At 36.4% G+C, this 24,968-nt stretch overlaps 1 protein-coding gene across 1 annotated transcript in view; it reads right to left on the reverse strand.

Moving 5' to 3' along the window:
• The window catches only part of Arl6 (ARF like GTPase 6), a 35,497-nt gene that overhangs the window by 8,501 nt on the left and 2,028 nt on the right, over positions 1–24,968 (reverse strand). Inside the window, exons 2-5 of the mRNA XM_090347607.1 lie at positions 16,788–16,849; positions 16,114–16,182; positions 12,836–12,930; positions 6,914–7,043 (exon numbers count right to left, since the gene is read on the reverse strand). Of these exons, the coding sequence (XP_090203733.1) occupies positions 6,914–7,043; positions 12,836–12,930; positions 16,114–16,182; positions 16,788–16,849 (356 nt within the window). The remainder of the gene's footprint in view (positions 1–6,913; positions 7,044–12,835; positions 12,931–16,113; positions 16,183–16,787; positions 16,850–24,968) is intronic.

Raw genomic sequence — 24,968 nt, forward strand, 5'->3', positions numbered from 1 at the left:
ATATAATGGATAATTACAATTTCTGAATGAGCTAGGTTCATTCTGTGTACTCAGCACAATAAAATGCCACCAATTTACTTATAATTTTATTGTTATTAAGGTTTTGCACACAGGGATTATAATGTCATAAGTCAGGTAATGAAGGCAATTCTTATTGGACAATGTCACTCTTCCTTTTCTTTCCTTGCTTTCTCCTCCCATCCCAGCTCACAAGTTGCATAGTTTATTTTCCATACTATATATTGAATATTATTTGTTCACTTTGTCCTCCCTACACTTCTAAACTCCCCTTTTGACCCCCAAAAGGCAAAATAACAACCAATACCAATAGCAACAGCACCAACAGCAAAACAGGTTTCCTTTTCCTGGAATTCACTTTGGTAAATAGTATCTTGGATATTCAGAGGAGTTAAGCCTTTGGGTTCCTTCTCTAAGAATATCCTCTTTTTAGTCTGATTGTTTGTGAATGCCTCGAGCACTGTGTAAGTTATCAGTTCAGCTGTATTTTAGATCTAGCGTTCATATATGTGAGGAAATGTGCCATTTGACTCTCCTAGCTTGTAACAAGATTTGTTTTAGGTCTATCCCATTTCCCTGCATATGGCATAACAATTAATGAGTAAAATTCCATTGTGTATATGTACCATAGTCTTTCAATCCATTCATCTATTGTGGAGCATCTGTGCTGTTTCCATAACTTGTAATGTGCTAGTCTACCAGAGTTACTGATCAGCTTCAGGGCCTTGGCAATGGAGCTTCTCAGGTCCTTTATGTCATTTGCAAAAAGGTACGAGTTTGACTTTTTCTTTTCTTATATGGATCCCTTTTGTCCTTCTCTTGATTTTAGAGGAACTAGTTTTAGTTTTAGTTTTTGGTTTTTTTTTTAAGCATTCAATATGATGTTGGCTGTTGGTCTGTCATACACAGCCTTTATTATTTTTTGATCTGTTCCTGTTTATCAAGAAGCTATATTTGCATTATGAGTTGTTTCTGTTTTCTTTATGTATGTTCTTAGAACTATGAATTTTCTTCTCACCATTGCTTTTGCTGTACCTAGAGGTTCTCGTACAATATTTCATTTTCATTGGATTATAAGAACTTCCTGGTTTCTTTATTTGTTCAGTGACCTACTTCTTATTCAACGGTGTGCTGCTTAGTCTCCATGTGACTGAGTGGTTTTCGTAGTATCTTTTGCTGTTGAGTTTTAATTAAATTCCACTGTGATCAGATAGGATACAGCGAGTTATTTCAGTCCTTTTGTATTTAGTCAGACTTGTTGAATGTCCCAAGACATAGTGGTCTGTTTTGGAGAAGTCCCATGGGCTGCTGAGAATATGAATTATGTGGTCATTAGGTCAAATAGTCTGTAGAGGTCTAGTAAGTCCTTTTGTGTTATGGTATCATTTAATTCAGAGGCTTCATTGCTGATCATCTGTTAGGATGACCTGTCCTTTGGTGAGAGTGGGATGTTTAGAGACTGCTAATACTGTTGGGTCCGTTTTTGTAAGTCTAAGAGTGCTATTTTAAAATGTGAATAGGTTTCCACTGTAATTTCCTCTTTGTAGATCATCTATTAATATGTAGTGACCTTCTTTGGCTCTTCTGGTTTTAATGTGAAATTGATTTTATCAGGTAACAGGTCAATGGGTTGGCCCTTTGCTCTTGGGAAATTTAGTGACTATTGAAGACCTAGCAAGCTTAACTTCTTGGGGGGAATTAACCCTAGCAGTTAGGAGTCCAGTGTGCTGGCCAGCTATTTTTGCAAAGCTAACAGTTTGATCCATGATCTTGGTGTTCTCAGTGGCCTCATCCAGCTCAGTGTTCTTGCTGTTGAATTAATTCTAGTAGCCTACATTTTAAGTTGTGGCTTCAACTAATTAGGTGCTCTCAGTTACCTTGTCTAGTTTAGTATTTCAACAGTGTGATGTCAGCTAATTTAATTGGAGGCTCTTGGTTTCTTGCTGAGCAAGATGGCCCTGTCTTCATTTAAATCCTCTACTGCTAAAGTAGCTTTAATAAGTCTAGGGTCTAGTGGTTCCCCCTGACATTTTTGGAGGTTTGAGGCTTTATGTACAATATTGGCAGGAAAGGCAGCTTTTTTTTGTCCCTCCAGCATTTGTGTATTTGAGGTGCTAGGCATCCTGGATTCCCTGATCTGTTTTCTTTTTTGGTTCCTAGAATTAAGTCTAACTTCCCATTTGGCACAGTTGTCCATGCATTGGCAACTCTTTGTTTTATACCCTTCTCCGGGTGTCTTGGAGAAATTTAGTGTCCTTTGCTGCTGACATATGCCTGCTCAGGAGGTCCAGTAGCTTTGGGGCATAACGGGGGCTCAAGTTAAATCTTACAATCTTAGTGAGAACAGCCTTCCCTTGCCTGGTTTAGTCTCTTTGGGTGCTGAACATTTCCTGGCAGCCAGGTTGCCAAATAGCTATGCCTTTGATTAACTGGCTACTGAACTTGTCTGAACTCCTGATAGAGCATGCCTATGTAATTTAACTTTTGAACAGCAGCTTTGGCCTGTTAGACTGGAATCCAAGCCACTGGACTCTCAACTGAAGGATTAACTGCTAAATTTGAGAGTGCAGGACCTTAGGCATCTCTTGGAGGGTTCACAGTAACATGTCTTTTTCTCTCATTGGTTGAGGATTTCTGTGGGGCTGATGATTTAGACTCAGCACTGTGGAGTAGAATGGCTTGCTCTTGTAGGATTTTGCATATACAGTTCCTCATACAGAGGATGGTTGTTGTAAGGGCTCTGTGTACATCTCACAGCCCCAGAAGCTGTCTGGTTGGAGGCTACATTGTCAAAGATTTGAGGGTATAAAGTAGTTGAAAAACTGTTCAAGGTGGTTGAACAATTATCATCTTCCAGGATGGTGTTCTCAAAGGAAGGGAGTCTGTTAAATCTGACTTCTACTACAGAGGGGTATAGTAAGTTCTGACATACTGGTCACACAGGAGCGTCTGTGCAAATTACAGTAGATGTTTATTCTGGGAGTTCTGTCCTCCACTGTATGGGACACAAGATGGCTGGATGTTTGTCAATGTTAGCAAGCCAGGAGAGCCTGTGCAGATAACCCTCCATCATGACAGAGACAGGAGTGGAGAGGTAGTCTTGGGATTCTTCCCTTCATCTGAAGGCCCACAGTACCAAAGTACTTGCCATGGCTGGTTAACAGAGGTCCTGTGCCAGTTCACTTTGTGAATGTCAATAAAAATTGCAGACGGCTGGTTGTTGGTGGTTTAGCTTTCTGCTCTCTATCCTTTGGGCTCCATTTCCATGCCCTCCTACCCCCTTGTGGATCCAGGGCCTTGTTTGCCCCAAGTCTTACCCTTTAGGCTAACCTTCACTTAGTATGTTACTAGAAATACCCTTAACCAGAAAAAAAAAAAGCTAAAAACCGCTAGTTTTAAAATCCTAGAATTGGGCCAGGAGTGTGGTCTAGTGGTAGAGTGCTTGCCTAACATGCACAAAGCCCTGCATTTTATTTCTAGGTGCTACACACACACACACACACACACACACACACACACACACACACACACAGAGCTAGAATTGGTGCTGTGGCTCAAGTGATAGAGCGCAAGCCTTGAGAAAGTCCAAGTACAGTGCCCAGGCCCTGAGGTCAAGCCCTAGGATTGGCAAATAAATAAATAAATATCCTAGAATTGAGCTGTAGCCTGTATGATAGCTCTGGATCTGAAACAAAGTGAATTCTATGAACAATCTGAGTCTAGAAGGTGAAGAGCAGGCTGCGAGTTCTGTCATCACCTCCACCTTTATCTTTCATAAGGCTTCAGAGCCTAGCCTGAGTCAGGCAGGGCCACCTCTGCACTTCAGCTCAAGGTACAGCTAAGCACCTTGGAGTGTAATCTGAGGCAGTTTGATAGATAGGATCAAGATTTTGATTTAAGGTCAGCCTGGGGGAGGGAAAATGTTAGGGGGATCCCAGATTAAAGCATTCAGTATGGTAATGCATACCTGTTATCTTATTAAGAACTATTTCCTTGTCTCCAAGACAACTTTTTTTGGGGGGGAGGGGCAGTCCGGGGGCTTGGACTCAGGCCCTGAGCTCTATCCTTGGGCTTTCTCAAGGCTAGAGCTCTACCACTTGAGCCACAGCACCACTTCTGGCTTTTTCTGTGTGTGTGGTATTGAGGAATCAAACCTGGCTCTTTGTGCATGCTAGGCAAGCAATCTACCACCAGACCAAACTTCCAGCTCATCCAAGACAACATTTAATTTTCTTGTCAGAGAGTCCAAATGGAATGTCCAGATATCCAAATAAGAGAAGTAATCTTCATGAGTAAGCTGATGATACATGTACTTAAAGAACAGTGTCAGAGAGATAGATGAGAATCTTGAAAGGGGATGACATTGACCAAGATGCAGTATATTCATGAACTGCTTTGCTAAAAAGCAACTCTAAAAAGAGCATTAACTTCCCAGTCCACTTATCATAGACTCCCCAAGACAGTTCATCCAACCCCACTGACCCCTCACAAAGGAAATCCACAAAAGGCAAGAAATAGGATTTGGACACCAGCTAAAGGAGCAGTGGTTGGGGCCCCTGTGTAGGTCCTGTGTCTTCCCTGGCTTCTGAAGGCAAGAGGCAACAGCAGACTCCAGCACAAAGACTCAAGGAGCAGAGGCTGAAGCAGGCCTCAGCAGTGGGGATGGCTACTTCAAGGGACAGGCCAGGATCCTCCCCCCCCACACCCCACATACCAGATCATCCCTGTTCACTGCAGATCTGCAGCCATCCACCTGTCTGGGTCATGTGGCTGCCTCAATTAAAGCCTCCAGGCACCAAAAGTTAAGTTATTACTTATTAAATTTAAAAAGGTTTGATTATTCTAAAATAGGAAGACAGTAGCAACACAAATGTTTAAATTATTGATCATATATAGAACTAAAACATATTAGTAACTGACATATTAATCAAGAAAAACTAATACATCGATCTGATTACACACACAGTTCCAAACAAGGAACGTGATGAAGAAATCCTCTCCTACTGCTGGAGGGTGGCACTTCCTACTTAAGACCCTGTACCTCTTTCTAGAACCCTCTCAATTTTACTTCTCTTCTCAAACAAATTATAATACTTGTAGGAACAGGAAAAGCAAAAGTCCATGTTCTATGATGTTGTGTTTTCCAGAGCTCTAAGTCATTTATCAGTGACTTCCTTTTCTACAATTTCCTCCAAAATCACCTGGACCCACCAGTATGGGCAAGAAAATGCAGGAAACATGGCACACCTTTCCATAATAACCTTAAACATTAACGAACTTAATTCTCTAATCAAAAGAAGAAGAACAGCAGATTGGATCGAAAACAAGATCCATCCAATGTTTTCAAATATTGTACTTTCTACCAAAGTAGTCACAACTACTTAATAAAACTCAAAATTCAAAATTATTTTGTAGACAGTCAATTTAAATATGTTTACCTAAATCCCTATTTCTCCTTAGCATCCAAATACTAAGGACCTGAAATTCCAATCGAAGATTCATTTCTAAGCATTGCCTTTTCCTTTGATCCCAAAGTGAGGTACTCAAGAAAAATAATACTTCCATCCTGAGAAGAGATGTTGGAGGCATCAAGTACCTGGAAGTTTCAAGAGGATTTTCCAAACATGATTCCATTCAGTACCAAGGCAAACTCTTAAATGTTTTTTTGTTTTGTTTTGTTTCTGAACATTGCGAGTTTCCTGCTTTATTTTCTAGCTCCACAAGTAGAGGCAGTAAATTTCTTGCTTCTGTGTCCAACTATTCCCCTTACTTTCTGTAACTTACATAAGAGAACTCATCATTATAGTAGTGTTTAGTTTTCATTTCTTGGTACCACAGTACATACAGATCTAGCAGTTGAGAGGTAGTGAGTGGTGAGTAGAAGGGAGCTTAATAAGATAATAGCAAGTACTACCTAAAAGTACCTAAAATTCTCATTTCTTTCATTTGGGGGCTAGGGTGCCAGAACTGGGCCATGTTCAGGGCCTTGTACTCTAGCTTAGCTTGGTAGTGCTAGTGCTGTATTACTTGAGCCCTAGCCCCACTTCCTGTCTTTTAGTGGTTAATGGACTCACTTGTAATGGGTGGCTTTGAACCATGATCCTCAGATCTTAGGGATGATTGCAAACAGGTATAAATTACTCTCTAACATTTACTTTCTAGTTACCCTTGTTGATACATTTTGGTAGAAAGGCACATTGGGGTTAAATGTAACAAAAATACATAACGATTTCAGACACTATTTATACTTCAACCTCATTAAACAAAATCAAATAATATTTCTATGTTCTCATGTTGACAAATAGTTATGGTATACTTTAGTCTAGATGCTATCTCCATTACAGGAGTTATAGAAGTTAAACCAAACAAAAAAGCATGATAAAATCTCAGCTCTCTAGCAGCTAACATACTAGCTAGTATAAGACAGATGGACTATAAAGAAAACAAGTCACAGGGTTAGAAAAGAAAAGCCTAATTGCAAGCCAGGACAATTATGCTGGAGCATGATTCAGGAAAGAGGTTACAGGACTGGACAAGGCCAGAGATGGTATTGTATTTGGCTGAATTGGTGTGCACAAGAATGTCATTATTATTGAAGTTGGGTGAATAAGTGGGTGATTCAAGCTATTTCACTACAAGACTTGTTCATATTTTTCTATCCCCAAAACAATTTTAAAAGGTTTGAATAGAACTACACTCATGAATAAAAGCAATGTCATATTTCTCTAAAACAAAATCTTTACTTTATGTCTTACCATGTTTGGCTGCTTACAAAATTAGGTCAGGTTAAAAAAAAATAACAAAAACAAAACAAAAGAGTGAAATAAAAAATAAACTTAACTCTTAGACACTAATATTCAGAGAGAGAAAATGAAAAGTAAACATAAGACTTTACCAAATATGCCATGGCTTATCTTTGATGTTCTCTAAACACAGCAATTGAGACACTTTTACAGATGTCACTGCATCTCTGAGGTCCATTTTGTTTGCGAAGAATAAGATTGGAATTCGCCGATGTTTAATATCTAAAAAAATAGGAATATTATTACACTTTCAGCACTGAGATATACTATCCCAAATCCTTAAAAGTGAAATCAAATAAATTGCTTTTCAGTTACTTCTTTCTATATCACACATAGAAGATATTTTGTCACACAAGTATTTCAACAAAAGGAAATACAATCATTTCTCGGCCTTTTGGCTAAGATCAAGTGTAAAAGGAAATACAAAATGTTCTTCCTAATACCTTCTGTTTCCTAGTGAGTATGTTTAAATGAACAATTGATGAATTGGGGAATGAGAACTCAACAAGCTTCAATAGAAAAGTACTAAAAGGGACAAATATTTTCCTTAATTTGTTTTTGTTATAAACAGAAAGAGAAGATTCTTATTTTAATATTTAAGTGATACTGTAAGAAGATTAACGTTTTTTTCAATATTGGGGTTTGAACTTAGGATCTGAATTCAGTACTTGACAGTCACATCTCCAGCCCCAAAGATAGGTATCTTTAACAAAATACTTTCACTTTGGTAGAATTTTGGAAACATCTTCGATTGTTTAAAGCACAATACATTTTGATACTTCAAAATCTAGGAGACAAAATGGTGTATGGCAAAAAAAAATCTCCTTCCTACCTTTTCCACAGGCAATGCATTTGCCCTCTGCAGAACTGGATCCCATATAAGCCATGTCTTCACTTCTTTGTAAACACACCACTAGCTTCACAAGAACCGTGACATTCTGATATCTCATTCTTTGATATCTCTATCCTTTCACTTAGTTTTACATCCCATGCTCCATGTTAGTCCACGTGGGTCACCTTTTTGATTCACCAGTTCTAATGTTCCTTCTTTTAATACTATGTTTCACAGTTTAATCAGTGCTTGACTGAAACAATTCTCATTCCAATCTTTACAGCCACAAAACACTGTAAATAATAAACTTGTAAAGAGGCAATTTTGTACATTAGCCAAGATGTAAGAGACAAGATGTGAGAAGTGGAAATGCATGTTGAAGGATACTCATGTTTCTATTTTGATAGGTAATGCTTACTGGACTGTCTTCCTTTACACATTATACTCTACCCACATGGCATAAGATGTGTTTAATGCATGGACTAGTCTTTGGTAAAGAAAAAGTTTCTGTTTTGTAATAAGCAGATTATACAGCAATTATTTATTTTATTTGAGGGAAAATAACTTGGGGAAAAGATTTGGAAATTTGGGGGGATTAGAAAAAAATAAAAAGGTATGAGTGGATCAACAAGATGTGATATTTGTACACAATGGAATTCTATGCTGCTGTCAGAAAAAATGACATTGCCCCATTTGTTAGGAAATGGAAAGACTTAGAAAACATCATATTAAGTAAAGTAAGCCAGACTCAAAGGAACTGAGGCTCAATGGTTTCCCTCAATTGTCATAATCAGTAGAAACCTTGGGCTCTCCTAGCAGAGATTTGCAATAGAGCAAAACCTAGATACATAAGGCCATATAGTATGACGCTAAATGAAAGGATCTCTAGGATATAGAAACATAAGCCATATAATGAATGATTGTTGTTCTTAAGGTACTATGTTATCTCTCATCTCTTTTGCTGTCCCTTGGTTATCTCATATTGTTACAGTATCTCACTTTGTTACCTGATCTATTGGATATATTTGTATTTGGTTATTTGAAATTGGATAGGGAACGGGGTGGGGGATGGGGGGAAACAAGATGAGGGGTGGGGGTGGAGGGAGGGAAATGGGGACCAAGACATGTGAAAGGGTATCAATGTATGGGAATTAATGCACCATCTATCTGGCAAATATCATGTAACCCTTCTATTAATTACAATAAAAAATATATAAAAATAAAACTATATTCCTTCTGAAAAAAACGAAAAAAATAAAAAGGTAATGCATAATAATCTCAACCAAGATATAGGACTGGTGAACTTTTAACATGAAAATGACACAAAAAGGTACAGCTTTGGACTGTTACTTTCAAAAACTGAGTAAGTTTGAGACTGTAAGATAAAAACACCAAAGGTACTGTTATTAAATAGCAAGAACTATTAGTGAGCCCCTCACTATTTCTCTTTTGTTTCTTTGTCAGTTCTAGAGCTGAAACTCAAAGCCTGGGCTCTGTTCTTGAATTTTCTGTTGCTCAAGGCCAGCAAATCTACCACTTGAGCCAGAGCACCACTTCTGGCCTTTTCTATTTATGTGGTACTGAGGAACTGAACCCTGGGATTTATGCATGCTAGGCAAGCACTCTATCACATTCCCAGACTCCATATTATTTCTAGTACATTTCACACAAGTCCACAGATTTTGTTTTTGTTTTTGTTTTGTTGCCAGTCCTGGGCTTGAGCTCAGGGCCTGAGCACTGTCCTTGGACTTTCTCAAGGCTAGAGCTATACCCCCTAGCACCTTGGGCCTTAGCATCACTTCCGGCTTTTTTCTGTGTATGTGGTACCGAGGAATTGAACCCAGGTCTTTGTCCATGCTAGGCAAGCACTCTTCCACAAGGCCAAACTCCCAGCCCCTGTTTTTTTTTTTTATATTTTTTATTGTAATTAATAAAAGGGTTACATGATATTTGCCAGATAGAAGGTGCATTAATTCACATATATTGATACCCTTTCACATGTCTTGGTCCCCATTACCCGCCCCTCCCTCCCCCCCCCCCCCCGTCTTGGTTTTCCCCCCTTCCCTATCCAATTTTAAATAACCAAATACAAATAAATCCAATATATCAGATAACAAAGTGAGATACTTTAACAATATGAGATAACCAAGGGACAGCAAAAGAGATGAGAGATAACATAGTACATTAAGGACAACAATCATTCATTATATGGCTTTTGTTTCAATATCCTGGAGGTCTTTTCAATTAGCTTCATACTATATGGCCTTATGTATCAAGGTTCTGCTCTATTGCAGATCTCTGCTAGTAGAGCCCAAGGTTTCTACTGATTATGACAAATGAGGGGAACCACTGAGCCTAAGTTCCTTTGAGTCTGGCTTACTTCACTTAATATGATTTTTTTCTAAGACTTTCCATTTCCTAACAAATGGGTCGATGTCGTTTTTTCTGACAGCAGCATAGAATTCCATTGTGTACAAATACCACAACTTGTTGATCCACTCATCAACTGAGGGACATCTAGGTTGGTTCCATATCTTTGCTATGGTGAATAATGCTGCAATGAATATTGTTGTGGTAGTGGATTTAGTATGCCCTAATTTCTAGATGGTTGGGTAAATGCCAAGTAGTGGAATTGCTGGGTCATAGGGGAGCTCTATGTTTAGTCTTTTGAGGCACTGCCATACTGCTTTCCATAGTGGTTGAATGAGTTTGCACTCCCACCAACAGTGTAGTAGTGATCCCTCCTGGCCACATCCCCTCCAGCATCTGTTGTTATTAGTTTTCCTGATCCTGGCCATTCTAACTGGAGTGAGGTGGAATCTTAGAGTTGTTTTGATTTGCATTTCTTTTATGACCAGAGATGTTGAGCATTTCTTCATGTATCTATAGGCCATTTTTGTTTCTTCTTCAGAGAAGATTCTCTTTAAGTCTTTGGCCCATTTTTTTTAATGGGATGGTTGTTACTTTGGAGATTAGTTTTGGAGTGATTCAGTTTTTTGAGCTGTTGATATATTTTAGATATGAGGCCTTTGTCCATTGTTTGGTTGGTGAAGGTCTTCTCCCACTCTGTAGGCTTCCTAATTAATTTACTAGCTATGTTCTTTGCCATATAAAAAGCTCTGCAGTTTAATGCAGTCCCACTTATCCAGCTTTTCTCTTATTTGCTGTGATTCTTGGTCCTTATTAAGAAAGTTTCGACCTGTGCCAAGGAGGCCTAGTGTATCTCCTATTCCTTCTTGTAAAGTTTTCAGAGTGTCTGCTTTTACCTCCAGGTCTTTGATCCATTTGGAGTTAATTCTAGTGCAGGGTGACAAAGAAGGATCCAACTTTAGTTTTCTGGAGGTGCTTAACCAGTTCTGCCAGCACCACTTGTTGAAGAGGCTGTCTTTCTTCCAGTCTATTTTTTTGGCTCTCTTGTCAAAGATTAGGTTGGCTATAAGTCTGTGGTTTAATATTTGGGTCCTCAGTTCTATTCCATTGGTCTTCAGGCCTGTTCTTGTGCCAGTACCAAGCTCTTTTGATAATTATAGCTCTGTAATAGAGTCTAAAGTTTGGAATTGAAATTCCTCCAGCGCTGTTCTTTCTGCTAAGAAGTGTTTTTGCTATACGGGGTCTTTTTTTGACAAAAAGAGGATTAGAAATACAAAGTGCCACAACAACCCCTGGGGCATTATTTACAGTGGGGAATGGGACTAGAGAAGAATGTCCATCAAGAGATGAATGATGGGAAGTAGCACTGTGGCTTAAGGGGCAGGGCAGTAGCCTTGAGCTGATGAGCTCAAGGACAGTGCCCAGGCTCAGAGTTCAGGCCCCATGAACAACAAAAAAAAGGAGAAAAGAAAAAAGGATAAATGATGGCATAAACTGTACTACTGTACTGTACCCAAAGTAAAGAAAATTAAGGACTACTTAGAAAAGCAATTGCATAATTATATAAAATCTGACCTGGAAGTATTTCTATAACATAACTTTTATTGAAAATGAGAATGTATAGCATAAATATGATCCACTTAAGGTCTTTTGATCAGTCTCGGTAGCTTTTAATTCTATAAACATTTAGTGTCTGTATATGTAATTTATGTGTGTTATAGTATGTTTAAAAACAGAAGAGAAAAACCACCAATTAGTTAATACTAGTAGTTTTTTTTTAAAGGGTGGGGCATTAGAGTTGAAGATTAGAAAGAACAAATAAAATCTACGTTAAGAATAGAATTTTCCCGGACCGGGAATTTGGCCTAGTGGTTGAGTGCTTGCCTAGAATGCATAAAGGCCTGGGTTCGATTCCTCAGTACCACACATATAGAAAAAAGCTAGAAGTGGTGCTGTGGCCTAAGTGGTAGAGCTCTCGCCTTGAGAAAAGTCCAAGGACAGTGCTCAGGCCTGAGTTCAAGCCCCACGACTAGCAAAAAAAAAAAAAAGAAAAAAAAGAAAGAATAAAATTTCCCCCCACAAAAAGCTATTTAGAGTTCCTATTGTCCTGCAGTCATTTCCACACCCCTCTTTCAAAGAGGTATCCTCTTTTCTATGTGGCCATTTGATAGTATGGACTTCTCCCTTGCAGTGAGGTACTAGCAGCTCTGAGTGCTTCAGTCACCAAATAATAAGCTAAGATTGGCTCTAGATCTACCAGATACTAGTAATATTAGCCCCCTCCTCCATATTTCTCAACTGCCCCTTGTTGTAACATTGCAGAAAATAATCAGTTACTAGTGTGCTATCAATTGATAATGCAAATATGTGGATGATATATTTTAAATGCCTAATAAATAACATATTGTAATATAAAAAAATTTCCCCCAAATAGATATGCTGTGATATACTTCCATAAACAAGTATACAAAAAAATTCCAATAATTTTAACTAGTGTTGAAATATACATATTTTTACTTTCTTATTTATTTTATGAGTGATCTTCCTTTCCTACTAGGAAGTATAACTTAAGTAATCAGAAAAAAAGGAATTCTTATTATTGAGGAAATACCAGAAGATTCAAAAATACTATAAAATGCTTTGAAATACAAAATATTTGGGGACAGTGGTTAAGCAGTTATAAATGTTATATAACTAATTTGTAGAAGATAACATCCATAGCTTGAACATTTTTTGTTAAATACAGGAAAATATATCACATGTAAATGTACCTAATTTAAATTTGACAGATGGGAGAAAAACACAAATATACCTGGATGATTCAGGAGAGTATCAAGTTCTTCTTTGGCCACAACCATTCTTAATTTGTCACTGCTATCAATGACAAAAATAATGGCTTGTCCATCTCTGTATAATACAAAGAAAGTGAAAAATTAAAACTGCTCTAATGAAAATTGTACATTTCTTTCTCTTTTCTTTTTTGTCAGTCCTGGGCTTGAACTCAGGGCCTGAACACTGTCCTTGGACTTTCTCAAGGCTAAAGCTCTACCACTTGAGCCTCAGCACCACTTCTGGCTTTTTTCTATGTATGTGGTACCAAGGAATTGAACCCTAGTCTTCGTGCATGGTGGGCAAGCACTCTACCACTAGGCCAAACTCACGGCCCCTGTACATTTATTTTTCATGTGCATAATTACTTCCTGTCCTATGTACATTTGTCACTGGAAGATTTTCTTTTCTTAGTCTACATGACTAAGATATTAACCATTACTTAACATTCACATAAAATCACTTTATGTAAATGATAATTTGGTATATTTAATCACTTGCTAGTTCTTTATAAAATTTACAAAGAATTGAGCATTTGTTTAAATAATTAAAAGATGGAAAAATAGCTTAAAAATATAAACCTCTAGTATAAATACCATATGTACTACAAATTAATATTCAGTAATGTTATATCAACTAATTGGTACTCTATATTCACTACTGAATATCTGTATTTGCATTTAAAATGGGATTATATTGTTTACATGTTGCTTTTAATATGTATGTAAATTTACTTCAATTTTTTGGAATATAGTTTGAATTACACTTTCACGTAAAACACAATATTGTTTCTCAAATATTTTTTATCAGAAACTATAGTCAAAAGCATATTTTATGACCAGGAGTTTGGCCTAGTGGTGGAGGAGTGCCTGCCTAGCATCCACAAAGTCTCAGGTTCAATTCCTCAGTACCCCATACATAGAAAAGCTGGAAGTGGTGCTGTGGCTCAAGTGGCAGAGCCACTAGCCTTGAGGAAAAAGCCCAAGGACAGTGTTCAGGCCCTGAGTTCAATGCCCAGGACTGGCTAAAAAAAAAAAAAGTACAATTTACCCTTGGGGCCAGGAGTTTGGCCAAGTGGTAGAGTGCTTGCTTGCCTAGCATGCACGAATAACCCGGATTTGACTTCTCGGTACCACACACATAGAAAAAAAAGGAAAAAAAAAGCCAGAAGTGGTGCAGAAGCTCAACTGGTAGAGCTCTAGCCTTGAGAAAGTCCAAGGACAGGCCCTGAGCTCAAGCCTAAGACTGGCACACACACACAGACACACACACACACACACACACACACACACACACACACACACACAGAAAAAGTATATTTTCCCCGAAAGCAGTAGACACACAAGTATATAAAATAATTTGAAATATAATACAGATTTACTTCAAGATTTATCTCATGGAAAATCTTGAGATAAATAACCTACATAGTACTTTAAGATTTATTCATAGGAGTAAAATTTTTAGGACAACAGAAACAGTTTAAAGTTTTCAGATAACATAACCTAACAATGTCTTCCAGAAATGATGAAACAATTCATGGTAGAAGTATTTTTCTATTTGCTTGTGAGCAATCTTTGGTTTCTAAAAGCATGAGATTTTTGCTTTATATATCATTAATTGCTAATGAAGATCATTATCATTATAATTTTTGGACATCTAAACTTTGTGAATTATTTACTCACTTATCTAATCACAAATACAGATTTTAAAGAAATTAATAGTATCCAAATGTAGTAAAGTTTAAAAATAATCATTTTCTCCTTATCTAATCATACAGATTAATATAGTCGCCATTACTAGTGGATACAGAAACCAGTAGAATTGGAAATATTTATCATAAAATCTAAAACAGTTTGTGTGATTGTATTTATAGAATCCATTATAAAGAAACATCACCTAGGTCTAAGATTTATATATGTATTAACTAGATACGTGTTTATAATCTTCAAAAACTAAGAACAATATTCATGTACAAATAAATGTTTAAGCAAATTCTGGCATAGAGCTGCATGAATAAAAATTAGGCAGCCATTAGTTATATTTATGTTTTCCTGATATCTATATAACTGCATGTTAACTGAGAAAAGCCAAGCTATAAAATTATTTAGAGGAGCTAGGAATGTGGCTTAATGGTAAAGTACTTGCCTAGCATGCATAAAGCCTTGGGTTCAATTCTTTAGTACCACATACACAGAAAAACCAGAGGTGGTGCCATGGCTCAAATGGTATTGTTGCTAGCCTTGATCTACAGCAGCTCAGGAACAGTGCCCAGGCTCTGACTTCAAGCCCCAGGACTGATAAACCTAGCAATCTACTACTTGAGCCATAGTTCCATTTCTGGCTTTTTGGTGGTTCATTAAAGATACGTCTATGGATTTTCTTGGTTCAGCTAGCTTTAGTCCACAATCTTCAGGTCTTAAATAGCTAGGATTATAGGTGTGAGCCACATGCACAGGATTGTTTTTGTTTTTTTGTTTTTAAATGTACAACCTCATTTCATAGGGCTACATTTAAAATAAAAAGTTATAAAGTATTGTATCATTATTATAATAACTAGCTTCAGAATTTGCCCAAATAAATCTTGATTAAAGCAAATTAAAAATTAATTATCATTTATACAAATTAAGCAATCAAGTAACCTAAGTAAATACTTCATGGTGAACTGTGTCTAATTAATTAAGTTTTATGAAAAAATAATGTGCCTTTGATTTTCTTAAACACCAATGTTTTTGTGTCTATGTGTGATTTGATAGCCTCATTCCTGTTTTGTAACTCATATAATTTCTTCCTAAGGTCTACACTTCTTGAGCTGTTCTTTTCTGTTATTATTATTGTTGTTTGTTTTCCCGGGCAGACTATCTGCTATGAATCCCAGACTGGCCTCTAATTTACAATATATCCTAGGCTGGATTTGAACTTAAAACGCTCCTACCCCAGGCTTGTGAAGACCATGACTACAGGTTAACAACATCATACCAAACTTGAGTTGGTTCTTAAAACATAGATATATTAGCTGCAAACTGAAGTATCATTTAAAAAAAAGATTAAAAACAGAGAGTGTACACAGGCATACGAAGAAGCAACTTAAATATTTCAGAAACAATGGGAAGCAAGAGTAAATACTATTTTCAATTAGGAAATGTGCTTAAATTATACAAAAATAGATAAAAGTAAAATTCAGTCCATACAATCACCTGGATTTCTGCTTTTCATTATTAATACATAGCCATGTAGGTAAGTAGCATTTACAAATGTACTTACTTATAGTAGTGCTCCCAGAGATTTCTGTATCTTCCTTGACCTGACATATCAAACACTGTAAAAGACAAACTGAAAGGAAAAGAGAAGCAAAGCATACCATAACCACTTACTTTTCCCTCCTTTTCCTCTCCACCCTCCCCTTTCTTCTTCATCCCTTCTTCCATGTTCTCTTCCTTTTTCTCCTTCTTTCCTTTCTTACTTTCCAATAGGGTTTCTTACTTTTTCTAAACTAGGATTGTGACTGCTTGCTTTTTAGTAGCGGGTATCTTATTTTCTCACCCTTCTTTATCTTAACTTTCATTATTTTTTAGATAGGGTCTAGCTACTGGTAAGGCAGACCTTAGAGAGTAATCCTGCAGAGTGCCATAGACCACTAAATCCAACTACATTACAAACTTACAGATAACTTTTACTTAATATTTTCAATTAATTTCAAAGAAATAACCATTGCAATCTGATAATCAATGAGAGCCAGCACACAGGGTCTTAAAAAGGAATTAATATAAATATCATTTACACACTGAAAAATAAATTAGAGACACTTACAAAAATGTTACTACATATAGGCTTCTAAAATAAGAAGCTATTGTTTCTAAGATTAGGAAAGATAACCCAGTAAATTTGATGCTATTTTTCATTCACAACATCCTAGTTACAAGGATAAATTATATTACCTGGATGATTTGAATTTCTCTATGCTGAATCCTATTGTTGGAACTATATCTTGAGATTGAGCCTTTAAGAGAGAAATGATTTAGAAATTTGAAATTACTGAAGATGAACTCGTCCACAGGTTAAAAAATTATGTCCATATTTTTCATTTCTAAAATTTGACACTAAGAAAATGGCAAAATTAAAAGCACTAACAGCTTTTTACAACTGGTACTAATGTGTGATCTTCTGTAAACTTCTGCAAAATTTTTTGAAAATGCATGTTTTAATTTACATCTTTTATACTAAGTAAATTACTAAGAATTTAACTTTTGTAAGTATTTTAACAAGCAACTAAGTTCATATATAGGAACACTTATTCATTGAATTTATATGTTTAGGCCTGTTCTCAGGAAACAGTCCCTGATCTCAAGGAATTTGTAATCTAGACAATGTGAATAACAACACATTACTCACAAATGAGCAAAGCACATACAATGATAAAAAGAAAAGTTACTGTGATTGTGCAGGCACCAGGGCACGAGTGTTGTTAACATAACTGGAAGAAGAATGCTCAGGAAAAGCTGTTTTATGCAACTATCCTCAAGCCTAGGAATAAATGATAGGAATGGGGGAAAGCTGTAACAAGTTCTTGACAAAGAATATTTCATTTTGAGTATGATGATTTTCAGGCAAGAAGAAACTTGACTGTCAGGACAAGTAGTATGGCTAAATATCTAATATGTGTTGGCAAGTACTAAGTGGCATTTATCACGGTAAGTAAGAACCTGAAGACCCTGGGAGGGAGTTCTGGGAGGGAAAATTAAAAAAGATTCAAGAGGACTGGGAATGTGGCCAGTAGTAGCTTGCTTGCCTAGCATGCACGAAGCCCTGGGTTTGATTACCGGTCACCACATACACTGAAAAAGCTGGATGTGGCACTGTGGCTGAAGTGGCTGATCACAAGCCTTGAGCAAAAAGTGTTCAAGGACATTGCTCCAGCCCTGAGTTCAAGCTCCAGGACAGGCAAAAAAAAAAAAAAAAAAAGGTGCAAAAGATGCAAGAGGATCCTTGCTGACAAGTCATAGAAATTTTGTTTGTTTTTTATTGCATTTTGTTGTCAGAGTAATATATAGAAGGGTTATAGTTACATTTGTCAGGTAGTGGGTGCATTACTTCTTGAACACTGATAGCCCTTTTCATGTTTTTGTTCCTCTTTTCCTCCCACCATTCCCTCTCATTTTCTTTTCTCCCTTCCCTTTCCTTATTTCAAATAAACATATAAAAATGGATTACATTAATTACCTCAGGAAGGAATTAGATATGTATAAGCATGTGTAAATTCAAAGAGGAAAATAGAAAGAGTAAAATATGAAGGAAGAATTATGTAAAGATACAGAAAGTCTAACAATCAAATTAAACCCTAGCAATAAAAAACTCTGTAACCCACATGGAAAAAAAAAGTCTTGTAAATTTTACTAATACAATGGAAGAAGTTGATAATATAATATCAGGAACTAAATATTAGGTACAGGGATTAGATTAGAAGAACAAGGACATAAAACATCACAATATGAATGGACAGCATGTAACACCGTAGAAAATACTAAATTTATAAATCACAAGAAAAAGAAACATTCAAGCTAAAGACATAGAAAATATATTCAATAAAATAATAGCAGAAATATTTCCCAGTCTTGAGAGTCATCCAGATATAAATGGCTTTCATAAAAACGAAGAACTCAAAGCAAGGAGTTTGCCCTAGTGGTAGAGTGCTTGCCTAGCATGCATGAAGACCTGGGTTTGATTCCTCGGTATCACATACATAGAAAAAAGCTGGAAATGGTGCTGTGGCTCAAGTGGTAGAGCTCTAGTTTTGAGAAAATCTAAAACAGCGCTCAGACCCTGAGTTCAAGCCCCAATACTGAAAAAAGAAAAGAAAAGATCAGAAAACACCATTTGACACATTAAAATTAAAACATTAAATATACAGAACAGTTAAAGAATATTGAGAGGTACAAAGCAGAATAACAAGTTACACATACAGGAAAATATGATACAAAAACAGACTTTTTTTTCCAGAAATAACTCTAGATGAAAGGAAGCATGAAATAATATATTCCAAACCCTAAAATAAAATAGCTGTCAAGGTTGATTACTGTATATGAAAACCTATTCTTCATAATTGCAGGAAAAACAAACATCTTCAACAATAAGCAAAATCTAAAGGAATCTGTGACTAAAATCAGGAGTTGCAGAAGATATTGACAGGAATCTTATATATAAAAGAAAAAGGAAAAGGTTATAAAGAAAATACAAGAAGGAATAAATCCCACTAGATGGGTAGATTAGAAAATAAAGATTAGAATAGAAGTGATCATCACAAAACCCAGCAAAGCAATAAAAATACTACATGCTTTTCAACATTAACACTGAATGTTAATAGTTTCAATTTTGCAATCAAAACATATAGAATGGTGGGCTGAGTTAATAAGGAAGGCTTGACCATTGATGTTTACAAGAAATGAGCCTCATTGACAAAGATAAATATTGGCTTAGGACTATTTACCATAGCAAAGATATGGAACCAACCCAGATGTCCCTCAGTTGATGAGTGGATCAACAAGATGTGGTATTTATACACAATGAAATTCTATGCTGCTGTCAGAAAGAAGGACATCGCCCCATTTGTAATGGAATGGAAAGATCAGAAAAAATCATATTAAGTGAAGTAAGCCAGACTCAAAGGAACATAGGCCCAACAGTCTCCCTCATTTGTCATAATCAGTAGAAACCTTGGGCTCTCCTAGCAGAGATTGACAATAGAACAAAATCTAGAGACATAGGTCAAATAGTATGACACTAAATGTAAAGACCTCCAACATAAGGAAACAAAAGCCATATAATGAATGACTGTTGTTCTTAATGCACTATGTTATCTCTCATCTCTTTTGCCATCCCTTGGTTATCTCATATTGTTACAATATGATATATTTTATAGGTGCTTAATTGGTTATCTGAAATTGGATAGGGAAGGGGGAAATTACATGGGAGGGAGGGTGGGAGGGAAATGGGGACCATGTCATGAGAAAGGTTATCAGTGTTTGTGAAGTAATGCACCTTCAATCTGGTGAATATAATGTAACCCTTCTATTAATCACAATAAAAATTATTTAAAAAATTGGCTTAGGGTAAAAGAATGGATAAGAATTTTCCAGGAAAATTCATTTGTAATAATTAGGACACATCTAGGACTCTCCTAGTAGAGGATTACAATAATGCAAAACCTAGGTATATAAGTTCATATTGAATGAGACTAAGTGAAAGGATCTCTATGATATGGAAACAAGAGCTTTATCTCGTGTGATTATTGTTCTTAATGTACTATGTTATTTCTCTCTTTTTTTGCCCTTATGGTTAATCTCATACTGTTACTGTATCTGACTTTGTTACCTGGTATATTGTATATACATTTATCTGTTTACTTGAAATAGGAAAGGGAAGGGGGAAATCGAGATGATTTGGAGGGGATGGGGGGAGGAAAATGGGGACAAAAACATAAGAAGTGGTATCAGTGTTTGAGAAGTAATGCACCTACCCCGACAAATGTAACTGTAACCCCTCTATACATTATACCAACAACAACAAAAAAGAAATGAAATAGAAAATCCTCTGGAAAAGAAATAATTTTCTAGGAAATAGTAGCTACACTATATCTAATAGAAGACTTCAAATCAAATGAAAACTAACCAAGACTACTTCACATTATGTAAAAATATATCAAGAGGACTATTGTTAAATAATTATATACCACCAAACTTTAGCATATCCAATCTCATGAAACAAGTATTAATGCACTTTCAAGACCCAACACACTAAAAATGGGAGACTTCAATCTGATTTTCAACAGTGTTTGTTTGCAGTACATCAAGCTATAGTAATATACAAAAGCCTGTATATATATATATATATATATATATATATATATATATATATATGGTTTTTTTTTGTGCGAATCCTGGGCTTGAGCTCAGGGCCTGAGCACTATCCTTGGACTTTCTCAAGGCTAGGGGCTCTACCAATTGAGCCACAGCACCACTTCTGGCTTTTTTCTATGTATGTGGTACCGAGGAATCGAACCCAGGTCTTCATACATACTAGGCAAGCACTCTACCACTAGGCTAAACTCCCAGCCACAAAAGTCAATATATTTTTATAAACCAAACATGAACAGAAAAGAAATCAGGAACTCTGAAAATCTAGGAATAAACTTAACTAAGCAGATGAAAGACTTCAACAATAACAAAGAGTAAAAATGTAAGGAAAGAAACTGATGAAGACATTGGAAGATGGAAGCTCCACATTCATGAATACTACTGAAACCAATCTGCAGTATCAATGTAATTCCCATCAAAAGTCCAATACCACCCTTCACAGAAATAGAGAAATCCTAACACATCAATGTCGAAATTACCACAATACTAGACTTTACAATCGTGTTGTAGTAGCAAACACGAGACAGACTAGTACAATAGATAAGAAGACCAATGACATGAAGTAGAAGACCCAGACATAAACCCACATGACTATACTGATATTATTTTTGTCAAAAAAGAACAAAAGATATTGGAGAAGACAGCCTCTTATTAGTCTTATCCCATTAATTTTGGCCCTTGCTATTTCTTGCCTTAAATTCCTATAATAGCCTTCTAGTTACTTCTCTTTGGCTTATATTAGGTGGCCAGGTTAAGCACAGTTTTTTTTTCTCCCCCCCTTTTTCTTCTTTTTTATTGTAATTAATAGAAGGGTTACATTATATTTGCCAGACAGAAGGTACATTTCTTAACCATCATTGTTACCCCTTCTCATGTTTTTGTCCCCATTTCCCTCCCCCATGCTCTCATCTCATCTTGTTTTCCCCCCTTTCCTATCATTTTTCAAATAAACATATATACAATATATCAAATAACAAAGTCAGATGAGAAAAACATAGTACATTAAGAACAAGTCACACCTTATATGGCTCTTGTTTCTATATCTTGGAGGTCCTTTCATTTAGCCTCATCCTATATGGCCTTATTTATGTAGGTATTGCCCTATTATAAACCTCTGCTAGGAGAGTCCAAGGTTTATACTAATTATGACAAATTAGAGAAACCATTAAGCCTATGTTCCTTTGAGTCTGGCTTACTTCACTTAGTATGATTTTTTTCTAAGTCTTTTCCATTTCCTTACAAATGGGGCGATGCCGTTCTTTCTGGTGGCAGCAAAAAATTCCATTGTGTATAAATACCACATCTTATTGATCCAACTGAGGGGCATTTAGGTTGGTTCCATATCTTTGCTATGGTAAATAGTGCTACAATGAGCATCCTTAGCACAGGTTTTCTTAAATGTAAAATACACTACACTGTTCAGCTCATAAAGCTCTTGTGAGAATTAAATGATCCAATAGATACAAAATAGTCAACATAGTGTCTATAAAGACTCAACAAATATTTTCTATCATTATAATTATACCCTTACTGATTTCAATTAGTCTTGCTCCCACGTTTTCTTACACTGCCCCAAGTATAAGTTAAAAAGAGAAAAATCCCTTTTCCATTCACCTTCTATTCATGAAAATAGAATAGTAATCAAAAATTTTCCTCGCATCGTTATGCTCACTTTGCTAGTATATTTCTCAGAAAGTTTACATTCGAATGGAAAAATGGACAATGGAAAAAACACTGGACACATAAATGTAATGTGCTAGTGAAAAGGGCTTTCTCAAGAGGCATTTTTCTTTTTATTACCTTATGGTTTGATCAGTTTTTCCATCTATTCATCCTATAGACCTAGTATTTTTCCAAAAACATCTTGCTGTTAGAAAAAAAAAATTTTCATACTAAGGTTCCTGCCTTGTACTTTGGCGATCCTTGCACAATAAGCATTAGAATGGAAAGCCTCCTATTTATTGCTGACCTTGTAAAACTCACCATCCTTAAAGCTTATTTTGTCAGTCACTTGATGATAAAATCACCAATTATTACTTAAAAAAATACAATAACAAAAACTGTGAGCAAGTTGAAAGTTTAAAGAAATCTCAAAAATTATACATCAAAATAGTAACCTTAAGCCAGGTACATGGTGGCTCATGCCTATAATCCTAGTTACTCAGGGGGCTGAGATCTGAGGGTTAAGTTCTAAGCTACCCCAGTCAGGAAAGTCTGTGAGATTCTTTTTTTTTTCCATATATTTTTATTGTAATTAATAGAAGGGTTACATTATATTCACCAGATAGAAGGTGTATTACTTCACAAACATTGATACCCTTTCTCTTTCTCATGACATGGTCCCCATTCCCCCTCCCCCTCCGCTCATCTTGATTTCCCCCCTTCCCTATCCAATTTCAAATAACCAATTAAGCATATATAAAATATATCAGATAACAAGGTGAAATATTGTAACAATATGAGATAACCAAGGGACAGCAATCACTCATTATATAGCTTTTGTTTCTATATCCTAGAGGTCCTTACATTTAGCACCATAGTATATGGCCTTATGTATCTAGATTTTTGTTCTATTGTAAATTTCTGCTAGGAAAGCCCAAGATTTCTACTGATTATGACAAATGAGGGAGACTATTGGTCTATGTTCCTTTGAGTCTGGCTTACTTCACTTAATATGATTTTTTCTAAGTCTTTCCATTTCCTTACAAATGGGGCAATGTCGTTCTTTCTGACAAGAGCACAGAATTCCATTGTGTAAGGAGATACACTAGGTATCCTTGGCACAGGTGGAAACTTTCTTAATAAGGACCAAGAAACAAAACAAATCAGAGAAAGGCTGGATAAGTAAGACTATTAAATTGCAGAGCTTCTGTACGGCAAAGGATGTAGCTATCATATTAACTAGAAAGCCTACAGAATGGGAAAAGATCTTCACTAACCATACAACGGACAAAGACCTCATATCTAAAATATATCAACAGTCTATGAGAGTCTTATCTTCAATAAACTTCAGAAAAAGCTGGAACTGGTTCAAGTGGTAAACTACAAGTCTTGAGCAAAAGAAGCTGGTAGATAGTGCCTAGTCCCCTGAATTCAAGTCCCAGGAATGGCAGAAACAAACAAATGAACAAAAACCCCATGGCAATCTTATCTTGAATTATAATTAGAACATTTACATGTAGCCACTCTACAAAGACCTATCTTCTTCAAAACTTCCCTTTTAATTTAGGAATACTATTCCTAAAATTCCTTTTAAAGTTCTAATGAAAATAATACAAAAAAGTGAAAATGTCTTCTCTCTTTATTAGAAAAATTCAGAAGAGCCACTACCACAACCACTTTTATTGGAGCACTATTCACCATAGCCAATTTATAGAATCAGACTAAATGTTCTCAATGGACAAATGGATCAAGAAATGTGGTACATATATACAGTGAAATTGTACTCATCTATTGTATAATATTATTGAATACTGAATAATATTGTATCATTTGTATAAAAAATGGTAAGACCTGGAAAAAATCATTTAAATATTTATAAGTTACTTATAAGTAACTATATTAGGTGCCACACAAATATACACAAATGGATTAACTGCAATTGCTTGGAAAGGCAAAGCCAAACTTCAACAAAATAATCACTGGGAAGCAGGTACTTGAAAGAGGTGGGGGTGGAGAAGAAGTAGATAATGAAGTTGAGAGAGAGGGAGAATGCCTTCAAGAATTCAATGTACAGAGCCAGGCACTGGTGGCTAACCCCTGCTACTCAGGAGGCTGAGATCTGAGGACCATGATTCAAACTAGCCCAGGCACCAAAGTCTGTGAGACTCTTATCTACAATTAACCACCAGAAAACTGGAAGTGGTACTGTGGCTCAGGTGGTAGCGCAGTAGCCTTAAGCTGAAGAGCTCAGGGACAGCTCTTAGACCCAGAGTGCAAGCCCCACAATGACAAAAAAAAAATCAATGTACATCCTACCAAATTAACAAGAGTGAAGGAAGGGGTGAGAGGAAATGGATGGGTGGGAACATTGAAAGGGGTGACACTTACCAAGATGCACTATATTCACAAACTGCTTTGTTAAATGGAAATTTTTTTTTTTTTTTTTTGCCAGTCCTGGGCTTGAGCTCAGGGCCTGAGCGCTGTTCTTGGACTTTCTCAAGGCTAGAGCTCTACCACTTGAGCCTCAGCACCACTTCCAGCTTTTTT

This window comes from Megascapheus bottae, chromosome 1, assembly GCF_031878675.1.
Source record: "Megascapheus bottae isolate mThoBot1 chromosome 1, mThoBot2.hap1, whole genome shotgun sequence".
In the NCBI taxonomy this organism is placed as follows: Eukaryota; Metazoa; Chordata; class Mammalia; order Rodentia; family Geomyidae; genus Megascapheus; species Megascapheus bottae.